The 15,509-nt window shown below is 43.3% G+C and overlaps 1 protein-coding gene across 1 annotated transcript in view; it reads right to left on the bottom strand.

Moving 5' to 3' along the window:
* Positions 1-988: 988 nt before the first annotated feature.
* zfpm2a (zinc finger protein, FOG family member 2a) overlaps positions 989-15,509 on the bottom strand; it is a 173,927-nt gene continuing 159,406 nt past the window's right edge. Inside the window, exons 6-8 of the mRNA XM_062985599.1 lie at positions 6,507-6,713; positions 3,637-3,861; positions 989-3,477 (exon numbers count right to left, since the gene is read on the bottom strand). Coding sequence (XP_062841669.1) covers positions 1,010-3,477; positions 3,637-3,861; positions 6,507-6,713 — 2,900 coding nt within the window. The 3' untranslated portion in view covers positions 989-1,009. The remainder of the gene's footprint in view (positions 3,478-3,636; positions 3,862-6,506; positions 6,714-15,509) is intronic.

Here is a 15,509-nt window from a genome sequence, read left to right on the forward strand (position 1 = left end):
GGATCAAGTTTAATTATGACACCACATCAAAATAAAAATTTCCAACGGCTCTGGAATTGAATTCCATCCATATACATGCATAGCAACAACATTTTTTTAAGAAATATTTTTTTTCCATGATAAAGACATTGGAATGATTATTTTTACAGCGTCCCTCCCACAATCCTCTCCCACCCATACTGTGAATGAACATCAATAAACGTTTTTTTTTCAATGAATTAGAAATTTCTGCAACGTTCCCGTTTCCCTAATACTGCTTTTTATTCATGTTCTTTTTTTCATGATCATTTTTTTATACATTTTTTTAAACAAAGTATTGCGCTGAGAGCAAATTTTAAAAAGGGAAACCGAATGTTTAGCGAACTGAAATAACAAATACTGTACAAGAACGCTGCCGTCCTGATGAGAACATCCACTTCTGAATCGAAGAAAAAGAGACGGAGACCAACAGCTACGTACGGACGCCAAGCCGCGTGTATATGCCCAAATGTGAGACGCAGAGTCGTGCCTGGGTTTCCTCTGAACACTGGTTTAAGGCTGAGTGGTCATGAGTATCATACTGCAAATGGCATTTAGGCATATACAGAGAAAAGAAAATACAGCAAATAAGAATCAACACAAGTTCAGTAGCTATTTGTGCTAAAATGCAGTTGGGTTTTGTATTGAGTCTATTGAACCTACAATACAGTGTAAACAATGATTGCTACACGAGAATGACTATACAATAACATTACAAACGACTCTGATATAAATTTCCTTTGTGTTTAAATTAAGATCACTACTCCTAATAATACTGAGCGTAAAATAAATAAACGTGAACATGGCACCAATATTACACATGGTATTTTTTTCGACAATGGTTTTGCATCAAGTCTTGATGGATATGAAAGATGAAACTCTTGATTGTCCACAAGCAGCGTTTTAAACTGCATGATGCACTATTCCAGACACAACGGTGTGGAGAAAAAAGAGAAAAGTAAGGACGGGGGGTGAAGGGAAGAGTCTGAATTCATTTCACGTGCTCGGCGGCATGTGACGAGCAATAAAACTTCTTGTGAGTGATAAAGTTCGATAAGTTATTGAACTGGATGTTGCACAGGCGGCAGTACTTGCCACTTCCGGCCGGCTGAGCCGAACCATTTACGCCTTTGGCCAAGACAGGTGGCGTATCATCGGGTGGGGACTTTGATATAGGTGATGCGTTTCCGTTAGGATCTGAGGGGTTCTCAACGCCCCATGTGGGAGACGTTTGCCCCTCAGGTGGTGAAGCGTTGTTGGATTGGTTTTCTTGCTGAGCGGGTAGAGATGATTGACACTCTTCCACTTTGAGCCCACCATTGACGATCACCAGTCCCCTGTTTTTTGGAAGCAGGGGTTCTTTGATGGGTTGAGAGCAGCCATTGGGAGCAGCAGGTTGCTCTTTGCCTTCATCACTTGTGCCGTTAGTACCGTGCTCTTGCTCACTGGGTTCACCTTGCTTACCCATACCTCCTGTCATGAAGTCGCTAGGCTTGATCCCGACGTATGGCGATATCGGCTCTGTGATTTTTGCCTTTTTTATTGCTCCAGGGTAAATCCCATGTGGCAGAAACAGTTCCTTGGAGGGCATCACCTGGGGGTCGGCGAAAGGTTTGAGCTCTGGCATGGGGCCCAGGTGTGACGGGAACAGATTGCCGTTTTGCACGGTCAACTTGGCGCCGCCGTTCTTCTCACATTTCACAGGACTCTTGTCAAACGCGTCATCAGGGTTACCACCTTCCATCTTCATGCCTGGAAACGCAGGTACGTCAAGGCCGGCAACGTCACTGTTCTGAGCAGCCGTAACTGGACAAAAGTTTTGTTTATGAGCTAAGTAATTCTCCACTTTGTTAAAACTGATCTTGCAAACGGTGCACTCATGATAGTCTAAGAGTCTTTTGGGTGAGTTGCACGTCTTGTCAGAAGCGAGCGAGCACTTTTTGCTGAGATCGATCGGTGCGTCGATGCCAGGACTGCCAGGAAGGACATTCGTTTTGGGAGCTAGGATGGACTTTGTGACGGTGAGAGAAGCCTCGAGGTGTTTTGGGACCATCCCTGCGAAGATGTCACAGCGGGGATGGAAACGGTCAGCCAGGTTTTCAACAGTCTCTTGAGATGTACAGGGGTTTCCCAGTGCTGGAACAGTCAGAAATCCAGACTGCAGTCCCAGCGGCGGTCTGTGTTCCTGGTCCGGGAGACACATTTCGTACATCTTTCTGCGCTTGCGTGTCCTCATGGTTCTCTGCATGGAGGGCACTTTGTTATTAGACATGCGCTTCATCGGTGGGTCGTGGCGTGTTGCACAGTAATACTGCTTATGGACCATGAACGTCTCAAGTCGACTGAAGGTGATGTTGCAGGCCTCGCAAGTGGTCTTGTTTAGGTCACTCTCGCCCTCAGGTAGGGATGTGTTTGGACTTTTGACCTCTGCCTGCTTTTCGTTGAGTCTGTCCTCAACACCTGGTGTTGGCGTGGTGACTTTTTTTATCTGTGCGCTGAGATCTTTCTCGGTTACTTTGCCACCAGCGTTCATGATGTCCAAAACCGATGAATTCAAGCATGATGTTGGCATTAAATGACTGTCTGTCTCTGAAGGGTGGCATCCTGCGAGCAACCCTACTGAACTGTGACCACCGTTTGGACTCACCGAGTCGGTGATCTTGTCTGGTACGGAGTTAAAATCTGAGGATTTTGCCATGTGCTGCCAGCGACTGTTGCAGTAGTGCTTTTTGTGCACCAAGTAGTTGTCCAAGTTATTGAAAGCTATGTTGCACTCAAAACAAGTCGCCCCTTTCGGCATGAGAGGGCTGTATAACACGGGCGGGTAAGTGTTCCCTCCGTGGCGTAATCTGCGATGCACCAGTTCTGACATTTTGGCTAAAATTTCTGATGCTTGGGGCACCACTGAGATGTCTTGGGAGAAAGCGAACTGTGAAAGGAACGGACCCATGGGAAAGGTGGGTCCCAAGTTGTGCTGAACTGGAGAGGAGGCCAGTCTGGGACTAGAAGGCTCTGATTTGATCCTGGTGTAAGAGAAGCTGGCCTTGCCCCCCGAGTGGACGTCCCCCTTCTGCAGTCCAAGCACAAGCTTTTTCTCAGCTTTTTCTAACTCTCCATCGGCGCTACTGTCCTTGTTGGCTATATTTTTGGGACTCTGTCGGACGGTGTCCTTCCTTGCTGCTAGATCCTGTCTGGCCTGCAGACTTTCCTCCGTCCCCTGCGGTGACTGCTCACTGTCGCTTTCTCTGTGAAGCTTGCCAGAGTGGCTGTGCAGGTCCTGATGCTGTAGGAGTTCCCTGTGGTTCTGAAAGCTGATATGGCAGTGATTGCATCTGAAGGCCGCCTGTGACAGGTGAGTGAGAACGTGGTGCTGGAACGTAATCAGCGAATCCGCCGTGTAGTTACAGATTGTGCATTTCAGGCTGGTGCCGGGGGGCAGCGTCTCCTCCGTTTTGATACCTGAGGAAGATGAAGGGTACGTTTTAGATTTTCTGCCCTCTTTTCTTTAGAGATAAGTACAGCAGGCATCACACTCGATTGGCATGCTGCCAAAGCTATCCACTTCCTGTGATAATAATAATGCATGAAACTTAGATGACTGAGCTGATGGACACCTACCACTGTGTGTGTTCAGGTGCATTTCCAGGGCTCGAGGATTACTGAAGCTTTTGTTGCATTGTGGGAAAGGGCAGATGCTGGGGGTCTGGTGGGGGTTCACCTCGTTCTCCTCAGGCCCGGTTTCTGGATCCCGCTGCCGCCCGCTGCAGTAGTACATCAGATGCGCCTGTAGGTTCCTTTCGCTTCTGAACCAAATTCCACAAGCCTTACAGGGAAATATGTCCTCTGAAAGACATGAATGTAGGAATTATGAGGACAGCAGTACCAGCAATACATTTCTAGATTTATACTTGGTTTATTTGTCATGTCCATTTGGAAGTTTTGTCCCACTCCTGCCCACAGTATCGGATATCTCTACCAGATATTGATTCATACCTACACTGTATTGCCAAAAGTACACTGGAACCTCGATTTAACGGACCTCCATTTAACAGATTTTGGATTTAACAATCAAAATATGGAAAACCGAATGTCCGGTCTGATTGTTCAACATTCCAGCAAGAAGCGTAACAAGACCAGTAGTTCAGTAATTGTCCACTAGTCGGCAATAGCTTTGATTTGTAGTCCACTACATGAGCAATGGTTTTGATCTGTAGTCCACTACATGAGCAATAGCTTTGATTTGTAGTCCACTACATGAGCAATGGTTTTGATCTGTAGTCCACTACATGAGCAATGGTTTTGATCTGTAGTCCACTACATGAGCAATAGCTTTGATTTGTAGTCCACTACATGAGCAATGGTTTTGATCTGTAGTCCACTACATGAGCAATGGTTTTGATCTGTAGTCCACTACATGAGCAATAGCTTTGATTTGTAGTCCACTACATGAGCAATAGCTTTGATTTGTAGTCCACTACATGAGCAATAGCTTTGATTTGTAGTTCACTACATGAGCAATAGCTTTGATTTGTAGTCCACTACATAAACAATGGCTTTGATTTGTTGGGAGGCTCACTCTGTTCTCGTCTTTTTCTTTGTGTTTTATGCTTAATTTTTGCAAGTTCTGGTGCTTGGTTCTGCCCCAGCGCTGCTCCAGTCTCAGAATAATAGATACTCTGAGTCTCCACTATACAATCACAACAAAAAACATCTCCTCCACCACACAATAAATAAAAATTTCTCCTCAGTTGTACAGTACAGCAATTTTAATAATTTACAGGTTTTACATGACATATTTACATCTCCATTTACATTGTTTATTTTACTGTTGTGCATGTTTAGAACTTTTGAGAACCTAAGTTCTGTGTTTTCATATATTTTCGCCCTCCCCGAAAAAGAAAAAAACCTCATTGTACAGAACAGTGCTCCCCCCTTGTAGTCTGTTAAAACGAGGTTCCACTGTATTTGGACACCTGACCATGAGCCTGTTGGACATCCCATTTTAAAATTAAATGGTATTAAAATAAAGTGACCTCTGTGTGATCCTGTGAGCTAGAACAACAGCCACTGTTCTAAGAAGGCTCCTCACAAGACTTTGAACTTTGACTGTAGGAATTTGTGCCCATTCAGTCCAAAGAGAAGCCTCGATTGATATTCTAGTTCATTCCAAAGCTGTTCAGTGGGGTCAGAGTATATTTTATTCATAATATATTTTATATTATAATTATAATATATTCATTATATTTCTGGTCATAATGTTTTACTTATTTATGTATTTATTTTTAAAGCACACTGAAGGTCACTTATTTTTACCCCTGGTGCTCAGGTTCATCTACATGCACCACATTGCTTTTTGTAGGTGACTCTATGTAATTAGACCTGAACTGGCTCAGATATCCAAAACACCGGCCAACCTGACCAGGGAACAGGTGACTGTCCATATGTAACACCAGTTCAGCCAAATGTACAGCAAGAAGCAGCCCTGTGACTTTCTGAGTGCACCCTATGATCAAGGGCTTATTAATTTTTGGTGTGTCTGGATGTACAGTCAGTCATAGAGCATACGGTGCTGTGAAAAAGTATTTGCCCCCTCCTGATTTGATCATAAAACTACTTTTCTCCCACAGTACAAAGACGTGCAGTGAGGTAAACTGGAAATACAAAATTGTCCATGACTGTGTTTGATATTAAACTGGAACTGAATCTTGTGCAATCAGTAACTACCTGTCCTGTCATAAACGTAACCAAAGTGCTTAAAACATGATGTTAAAATCCTAATAAATAAATAAATAAAATATTCATATGGAGTCCTTACACCTATTTGGCTAGAACAACCTCAAATCTTTTGGAAGGTCTTTCCTTAAGATATTGGAGTGTACCTGTGAGCATTTGTGGCCAATAAGTCCAAAGAAAACTTGTGTTAGAGTCACAATTAGTGTTCAAATTCACCCCAAAGGTGATTAGTCAGGTTAAGGTCCAGGCTCCATGCTGGCCCTGAAGTTTCTCCACATCAGACATCATGTCCTTATTGACCTAGGGGCGGCACAGTGGCTCTGTGGGTAGCACTGTCGCCTCACAGCAAGAAGGTCCTGGGTTCGATTCCCTTTTGGTGTGGTGTTTGCATGTTCTCTCTGTGTATGTGTGGATTTTCTCCGGGAGCTCCGGTTTCCTCCCACAATCCAAAGACGTGCCAGTGAGGTGAATTGAAGATACAAAATTGTTAATGACTGTATTTATTATGAAACATTTGAACTGATGAATCTTGTGTAACCAGTAACTACCTGTTCTGTCATTAATGTAACCAAAGTGTAATGTTAAAATCCTATAGATTTCACAAGCCACACACAGGCATGATTCCTGCCAGACCTGTTAAATCTAAGCATCTAAGCATCTAAAGCCACTGCTAAGGCTCCGGGACTCCAGTGAACCACTAGCACACATTAACAGAACTAGAGCGCTGTAAGTATAAAGTATTCTCATGTACTCACTGTTGACGATGGCGGTGGGGAGAATAGAAGCCATGGCGGCTTGCTGTGGCAGGAGCTGAATAGTGTCTAGGAGGCGTGCTGGGTACATGCCCTCGCTTAGAGACATGTGATTGACCGAGTGCAGCCGAGAGTCAAAGTCCACAACGAACGCCACCAGCTCCTCGCCTTCCATTATGTTCTTAGTGGTTGTGCACCACAGCTGTCCACCTGTGCAAGGTAAAAACACACCGTTTAGTCTGACTTACCACCCCTTCAGCAGAGTTTTGGGGAAAAAGAAAAAAAAAAACACCTGTTATGGTTTAATATTTATTTAATGTGATTTCATTTGTGGTTTAATGTGATTTAAGTTTTTGGCAACAGTTTAGGGAAGGTCTGTCCTGTTCCAGCATGACTTTGCCCCTGTGCACAAAGTGAGCTCCTTAAAGACATGATTTGGCAAGTTTGTTGTGGAGGAACTCCAGATTGTATGTATATATACTGTATATATATATATAGTCGCCGCTGTTGGGCCCCTCAATTGCTCAAACTGTATTCAGTCATAATTGTACTATATGCTTCCAACTTCCAACCTTTCCTGTTAGAGCATGACTGTACCCCTGTGCACAAAGCAAGCTCTATAAGACATGATTAAAATGTCTTATAGCCCCACTCAACAGCTCTGGAATGAACCAGAACATCAATTCAGGTTTTCCTGACCAACATCAGTGTCCTGCTATACAAACGCTCTTTTGAATGAATGGGCACAAATTCCCACAGACATACTTTAAAGTCTTTATCAGAAGAGTGGCTGTTGTTATAAATGGATCTGTCTGTTGTTTTTGAAAAGGAATGTCCAACAACCTCATGGTCAGGTGTCCAAGTAAATACATTTGGCCATATAGCGTGTATATATACAGTGTATCACAAAAGTGAGTACACCCCTCACATTTCTGCAGATATTTAAGTATATCTTTTCATGGGACAACACTGACAAAATGACACTTTGACACAATGAAAAGTAGTCTGTGTGCAGCTTATATAACAGTGTAAATTTATTCTTCCCTCAAAATAACTCATTATACAGCCATTAATGTCAAAACCACCGGCAACAAAAGTGAGTACACCCCTAAGAGACTACACCCCTAAATGTCCAAATTGAGCACTGCTTGTCATTTTCCCTCCAAAATGTCATGTGACTCGTTAGTGTTACTAGGTCTCAGGTGTGGATTGGGAGCAGGTGTGTTCAATTTAGTAGTACAGCTCTCACACTCTCTCATACTGGTCACTGAAAGTTCCAACATGGCACCTCATGGCAAAGAACTCTCTGAGGATCTTAAAAGACGAATTGTTGCGCTACATGAAGATGGCCAAGGCTGCAAGAAGATTGCCAACACCCTGAAACTGAGCTGCAGCACAGTGGCAAAGATCATCCAGCGTTTTAAAAGAGCAGTGTCCACTCAGAACAGACCTCGCGTTGGTCATCCAAAGAAGCTGAGTGCACGTGCTCAGCGTCACATCCAACTGCTGTCTTTGAAAGATAGGCGCAGGAGTGCTGTCAGCATTGCTGCAGAGATTGAAAAGGTGGGGGGTCAGCCTGTCAGTGCTCAGACCATACGCCGCACACTACATCAAATTGGTCTGCATGGCTGTCACCCCAGAAGGAAGCCTCTTCTGAAGTCTCTACACAAGAAAGCCCGCAAACAGTTTGCTGAAGACATGTCAACAAAGGACATGGATTACTGGAACCATGTCCTATGGTCTGATGAGACCAAGATTAATTTGTTTGGTTCAGATGGTCTCAAGCATGTGTGGCGGCAATCAGGTGAGGAGTACAAAGATAAGTGTGTCATGCCTACAGTCAAGCATGGTGGTGGGAATGCCATGGTCTGGGGCTGCATGAGTGCAGCAGGTGTTGGGGAGTTACATTTCATTGAGGGACACATGAACTCCAATATGTACTGTGAAATACTGAAGCAGAGCATGATCCCCTCCCTCAGGAAACTGGGTCGCAGGGCAGTGTTCCAGCATGATAATGACCCCAAACACACCTCTAAGACGACCACTGCTTTATTGAAGAGGCTGAGGGTAAAGGTGATGGACTGGCCAAGCATGTCTCCAGACCTAAACCCAATAGAACATCTTTGGGGCATCCTCAAGCGGAAGGTGGAGGAGCGCAAAGTCTCGAATATCCGCCAGCTCCGTGATGTCGTCATGGAGGAGTGGAAAAGCATTCCAGTGGCAACCTGTGAAGCTCTGGTAAACTCCATGCCCAGGAGAGTTAAGGCAGTTCTGGGAAATAATGGTGGCCACACAAAATATTGACACTTCAGGAACTTTCACTAAGGGGTGTACTCACTTTTGTTGCCGGTGGTTTAGACATTAATGGCTGTATATTGAGTTATTTTGAGGGAAGAATAAATTTACACTGTTATATAAGCTGCACACAGACTACTTTTCATTGTGTCAAAGTGTAATTTTGTCAGTGTTGTCCCATGAAAAGATATACTTAAATATCTGCAGAAATGTGATGGGTGTACTCACTTTTGTGATACACTGTACATATAAAGTGTTCAAACTTAAACACACTTTGTCTATGCTTCAGTTCTTTTGTACTTTGCTTTGTAGAAGACTGAAAGTCCATAATAGTTATTTGATCAGTAAATGATGTTTTAACTGCACACGATTTCCTCGCTTCCCTGAAAAAACCCTGACGAGAGTTGAAAAGCAATAATTAAGCACTACAAAGACGTGGTGAGATGCAGAAGACAAGCAGCATGTCACACAGCTCTGCTTTCCCTTTCAATCAGAACATCCACGACTAGCGGCACAACAAGAGAAAAAAGCTCTGTGCTACTTTCTGGTGTTGAGTTGAAACGTTCTGCTGTAGTGTCGTGAACATATTTATTAACTAGGAAGAAAAGAGAGAGACAGGCGAGCGACGGAGGGAGCCGCACGAGAGGGAAGGTTTAAGCTCAGATAATATTTATCGCCGCACATGACAAGGCTTTCAGCCGCTCTTCATTTTCCATTCAAGAGATTAAAGTTTTAATATGACTATTTACTGAAATCTGGCTTTCGAGATAACAACAAACTATGATACGCCGGTGCTAAATGGCAGAATTAGGACATTGTTTCAAAGGGAAAGCTGGACAATTAATTAAAGCGGTCTGTTAGCTTTCAGAGATGTGCAAACACTCTGACAGAGCGTCAGAATGAGGGAAGACCTGTAATTCCCGTCCAGCTGTTGGCTTAGTAAATGGCAGGCATTAGTTAGCGCTCGAGAGCGGAAATGCTACACTGATGTTTTGCTCTGTGTAATACTAAATGAGTCTGTTGCTTGCAAATGCTTTTAAAAGCTAATCTATGATTATTATACAGCCGGCTACAGAATGATTGGCGCCCTTGGTACATACTGATAAAAACTGTAATGTGGGTTTGTTAAAAACTATTTTTAATACAGTGGAGCTTCGATTTAACGGAGGATTTTTTTTTCCAGGAATGCGGAAATATATGAAAACAGCACCAGAACTTGCAAAAGTGAAGCATTAAACAAAGAGAAAAAGGCGAGAACTAAGCGAGACTCCCGACAAAATAAAGCCTATCACTCATGTAAACAGAGAGACGTGCGCGGGCTAGTGGACAATTACTGAACTACTGTTCCTTCTTGCTGGAATTTTAAACAATCAGACCGGACATTCGCTTTTCCAGATTTTGTCAGTTAAATTTAAAATCCATTAAATAGACGTCTGTTAAATCGAGGTTCCTCTGTACATATAATCTTCAATTTAAGACTGAGATGTTGAACCACAACAATGCTTGTTCTTTTTCTAATAATTTGGAGCTTGACTGTATCAAATGTCTTGCTATAAACAGTTAAAATCAAAACGTTGCATAACTTGTAAAGTCTTTTTTTTTTTTTTTTTTTGCATTTTTCCAAATTTTCCTCCCAATCTAGTTGTATCCAATTACTTGATTGCATTATGCATCTACTGATGCTGATCCCTGCTTCTGCTTGAGGAGAGCGAGACTAACACATGCCCCCTCTGACACGTGTGCAGTAGCTGACTGCATATTTTCATCTGCACAAGGCGAGTTCATATGCGGATCAGCTTTGTGTACGAATGCATTATACCTCGACTCTGTGTGACTCTGTGCAGGCGCCATCAAGCAGCCAGCAGAGGTCGTAAATGCATCAGTTATGAGGTCCTTATCCAGCTCCCCACCCTGTATAAAAAAACAGTCAATTGTTGTTCATATAGCCGCCCAGCCCAGCCGGATGGCAGAGGTGAGTTTCGAACTGACGAAATGTCAGCTCTGGTGTGCTAGCATGTTTTACCGCTGCACCACCTGAGTGGCTATTTGTGTGTATATACAGTGTATCACAAAAGTGAGTACACCCCTCACATTTCTGCAAATATTTTATTATATCTTTTCATGGGACAACACTATAGAAATAAAACTTGGATATAACTTAGAGTAGTCAGTGTACAGCTTGTATTGCAGTGTAGATTTACTGTCTTCTGAAAATAACTCAACACACAGCCATTAATGTCTAAATAGCTGGCAACATAAGTGAGTACACCCCACAGTGAACATGTCCAAATTGTGCCCAAAGTGTCAATATTTTGTGTGACCACCATTATTATCCAGCACTGCCTTAACCCTCCTGGGCATGGAATTCACCAGAGCTGCACAGGTTGCTGCTGGAATCCTCTTCCACTCCTCCATGATGACATCACGGAGCTGGTGGATGTTAGACACCTTGAACTCCTCTACCTTCCACTTGAGGATGCGCCACAGGTGCTCAATTGGGTTTAGTCCATCACCTTTACCTTCAGCTTCCTCAGCAAGGCAGTTGTCATCTTGGAGGTTGTGTTTGGGGTCGTTATCCTGTTGGAAAACTGCCATGAGGCCCAGTTTTCGAAGGGAGGGGATCATGCTCTGTTTCAGAATGTCACAGTACATGTTGGAATTCATGTTTCCCTCAATGAACTGCAGCTCCCCAGTGTCAGCAACACTCATGCAGCCCAAGACCATGATGCTACCACCACCATGCTTGACTGTAGGCAAGATACAGTTGTCTTGGTACTTCTCACCAGGGCGCCGCCACACATGCTGGACACCATCTGAGCCAAACAAGTTTATCTTGGTCTCGTCAGACCACAGGGCATTCTAGTAATCCATGTTCTTGGACTGCTTGTCTTCAGCAAACTGTTTGCGGGCTTTCTTGTGCGTCAGCTTCCTTCTGGGATGACGACCATGCAGACCGAGTTGATGCAGTGTGCGGCGTATGGTCTGAGCACTGACAGGCTGACCTCCCACGTCTTCAACCTCTGCAGCAATGCTGGCAGCACTCATGTGTCTATTTTTTAAAGCCAACCTCTGGATATGACGCCGAACACGTGGACTCAACTTCTTTGGTCGACCCTGGCGAAGCCTGTTCCGAGTGGAACCTGTCCTGGAAAACCGCTGTATGACCTTGGCCACCATGCTGTAGCTCAGTTTCAGGGTGTTAGCAATCTTCTTATAGCCCAGGCCATCTTTGTGGAGAGCAACAATTCTATTTCTCACATCCTCAGAGAGTTCTTTGCCATGAGGTGCCATGTTGAATATCCAGTGGCCAGTATGAGAGAATTGTACCCAAAACACCAAATTTAACAGCCCTGCTCCCCATTTACACATGGGACCTTGACACATGACACCAGTGAGGGACAACGACACATTTGGGCACAATTTGGACATGTTCACTGTGGGGTGTACTCACTTATGTTGCCAGCTATTTAGACATTAATGGCTGTGTGTTGAGTTATTTTCAGAAGACAGTAAATCTACACTGCTATACAAGCTGTACACTGACTACTCTAAGTTATATCCAAGTTTCATGTCTATAGTGTTGTCCCATGAAAAGATATAATGAAATATTTGCAGAAATGTGAGGGGTGTACTCACTTTTGTGATACACTGTATATAGTATGGTTTGTTGAGTACTTGTTTTCCCCTTACTGTAAGACCCCAAAACAGCTGGTTGGGTTTCGGTTCTTGTGATTTATGCTGGACTACACAAGCTGAGAGTCGACTGATTTATAAACCCACAGAGTGTGTGGAACTGATTTCACCCCGACCCAGGAGTCAAGAGGTAGGAGGCAACACTCGAGGCGTTTATTTAGTAGGCTATTATTATTATCTGAGCTTTTATATGAACTGCTGTTGTGTTTATGTTTATTGTAATGCACTGTACATCATTAGGCAGGAGAGCTCACATACTCGGTGAAGAGAAGCTGAACTGGAAAAAAAAGTGTAATTTGCGCCCGGCCCGAGGTGTTTCTTTCTCACCCAGAGCCTTTGTGCGTTGGCCAGCACAGGCGTCTGAAGGCTATTGTGTGCCTCCTCCTGCAGCGCACCTGATAAAAGAATAAAGAAGTCTGACATATTCCTAAAACAATAGAGGAATTAAGGGGAGACAATAAGCCAGCTGCTTCATTTAAACAATCAAAAACGCCCGGCGTCCTGAACCACGTCCAGATAATATAAAACGCCCCGACATTCCCGCACTACAGCGTGCAAGAGCTCCCTGCAAATTAGAGGCTTTGCAGCTTGTACTTGTGGTTAACAGCTAATAATGGGTTTAAACGCAGAGTTAAAGAGGTGGACGTAAAGAAGAGAAGATACAAATTACGGAATTACACATCTAAGTGCTCCCCGACGATGAATCAAACCCAATCACAAGAGTGCACGTATCAACCCGCTGCCATTTCAAACGCTTCTTTAATTGCTTTGACTTTTGCAGGAATAAGACCTGGTAAGAAACGGCAAAGAGGCTCAGGGTGCGAACTGGAAATGCAGTCGTGCCATTCCAGCACTGCAGTCATATCTTAATGAAAACAGAAACAAATCTCTCTCTCTCTCTCTCTCTCTCTCTCTCTCTCTCTCTGTCTCTCTCTCTCACGTTCTGCTAAACAACAAAGTGGTGAGAGGGACTGACAGAAGGGGGAGGATAATTAAACTGGCCTGGAGACAGGTATTCAAATGTTTGTGTGAACAAACAGTGCAGGACTTTAATAGTTTGCTGTAAAACACGTAGTTAGGCGCATCAGCTTTTGTCTCACCCATCTGTGCAGACAAATGACTGCAGCAGATGCTGTAAAAGCGGCCCAACAAACAAATATGACGTCTGGAGTCCAGCTCCGGCAGGTACGACATACGCCAAGATGAAACAGTGACTATCATTTTTATTATTATTATTTTTTCACTGATTTAAAATGTTCAGCAGGTTATGCAAATATTTGTACAGTAACTATACAGCCAAAAGTATGTGGACACCTGTGCATGAGCTGTGGTTCTGGTGTTGAACGAGAGGCCCTGGCTTGCAGTTGATGTTCCAATCCATCTCAAAGGTGTTCTGTGCAGGCCAGTGAAGTTTACCCACATTAAACCTGCCTTTATGAACCTCGCATTGGGCACCGGGGAACAGTAAAGCTGCAACAGTGATCAGGAGGTTGCTGGTTTAATCCCCACCACTCCACACAGAAAGGACCCGGAATGCTTTACCCGGGAATCAAACCCAGGACCCGATATTCTTAAAATGAATGCCTGGATTATTAAAGCATGTTGGCCTTGGACTTGATATTAAAACAAATTCAACTTTAAATCAGACTACTAAAAACAGTTAGTACTTCATATTGCTTACAATAAAGGTGGCTATGTTTGTCGGGTGAATATAAGGCTTATTTAAAATGCTGACGTCTTTATCTATAAAGAACTTCCTTAAAAGACCTTGAGATGTTTTTTCTGTTCCTTTAACTCTGGCTCTGAAAACCTGCCATACATCACAGAATACATTGCATGTGTTCTGTACAATTAAATGCTTCTTCCACATTTCTCAGTTAGTTAGGAAGCTGGGGTCAGAGCGCAGGGTCAGCCATTGTACAGTGCCCCTGAAGCAGAGAGTATTAGGGCCCTTCCTCAAAGGATTTGAGTCCACAACCTTCTGTTTGACAGCCCAAGCTCTGACCACTAGGCTACCACTGTCCCTAGTTCAGGGTTCTGTGCAGGCCATCAAAGTCTTCACATCAGATTTGAAACCATGGCTTCGTGGACATCAATTTGAGCTCAGAGGTGAAGATTAGTGAAAATAAACTTAACGAAGGCTTCTGCTGGTTGTGTGTTTGACCAGAAGGGGGCACTCTTCTCCTGCACTAATACACCTCTGCGACTTCCACCACTGATATAGTGTCTCCATAAACATCATTGATCAGTTGAAAGACACTATTCACCCCTCAAACCCCCCCTTTCTTAACAAAAAAGATCTTGATAGAGTTTGAAACCGATTTCAGTTTTATCTTTGCAAATATAATCAGACATCTATAATGATATCACTGATCAGATTTATACAAATCCTGCTATTCAATTTAAACACCTGAATTTACACTAACAGTGAAATACATCTCATTATTCATTATTCAGATATTAATGTCATTTTACGTAGTCCTGGACATCATTTCCTATTAGTGTTTATGACAGAATACAGCCGACTGTGTGACCATATAAATAAAGGTTTTAAGCGCAATACAGAAGTATGTACAACAGTGGTCTTGCAGACAAATAATAATGAAATAAACGATTTTAACACATAAAAATAAGAAAGTTGTACATGAACGCCACCACAGCGGGACCAGATTGCCACCATTTTCATTAATTAATTTTATTCGTTTTGTGTTTTGTTGTGATGAATTTGATGCTTTGATACATTTGATGTGTTTTGATGTCTGTTGTTAAGGTTGGCAAGTGGGGGGGGGGGGTAATATAAACAAGGTAATATAATAAAATATTACCTTGTTTGTTTGTTTATTAGGATTTTAACGTCATGTTTTACACTCTTTTGGTTACATTCATGACAGGAACGGTAGTTATTTCCTACACAAGATTCATCAGTTCACAAGGTTATATCAAACACAGCCATGGACAATTTAGTGTCTCCAATTGACCTCACTTGAATGTCTTTGGACTGTGGGAGAAAACCAGAGC

Source organism: Trichomycterus rosablanca, chromosome 23 (genome assembly GCF_030014385.1).
Source record: "Trichomycterus rosablanca isolate fTriRos1 chromosome 23, fTriRos1.hap1, whole genome shotgun sequence".
In the NCBI taxonomy this organism is placed as follows: domain Eukaryota; kingdom Metazoa; phylum Chordata; class Actinopteri; order Siluriformes; family Trichomycteridae; genus Trichomycterus; species Trichomycterus rosablanca.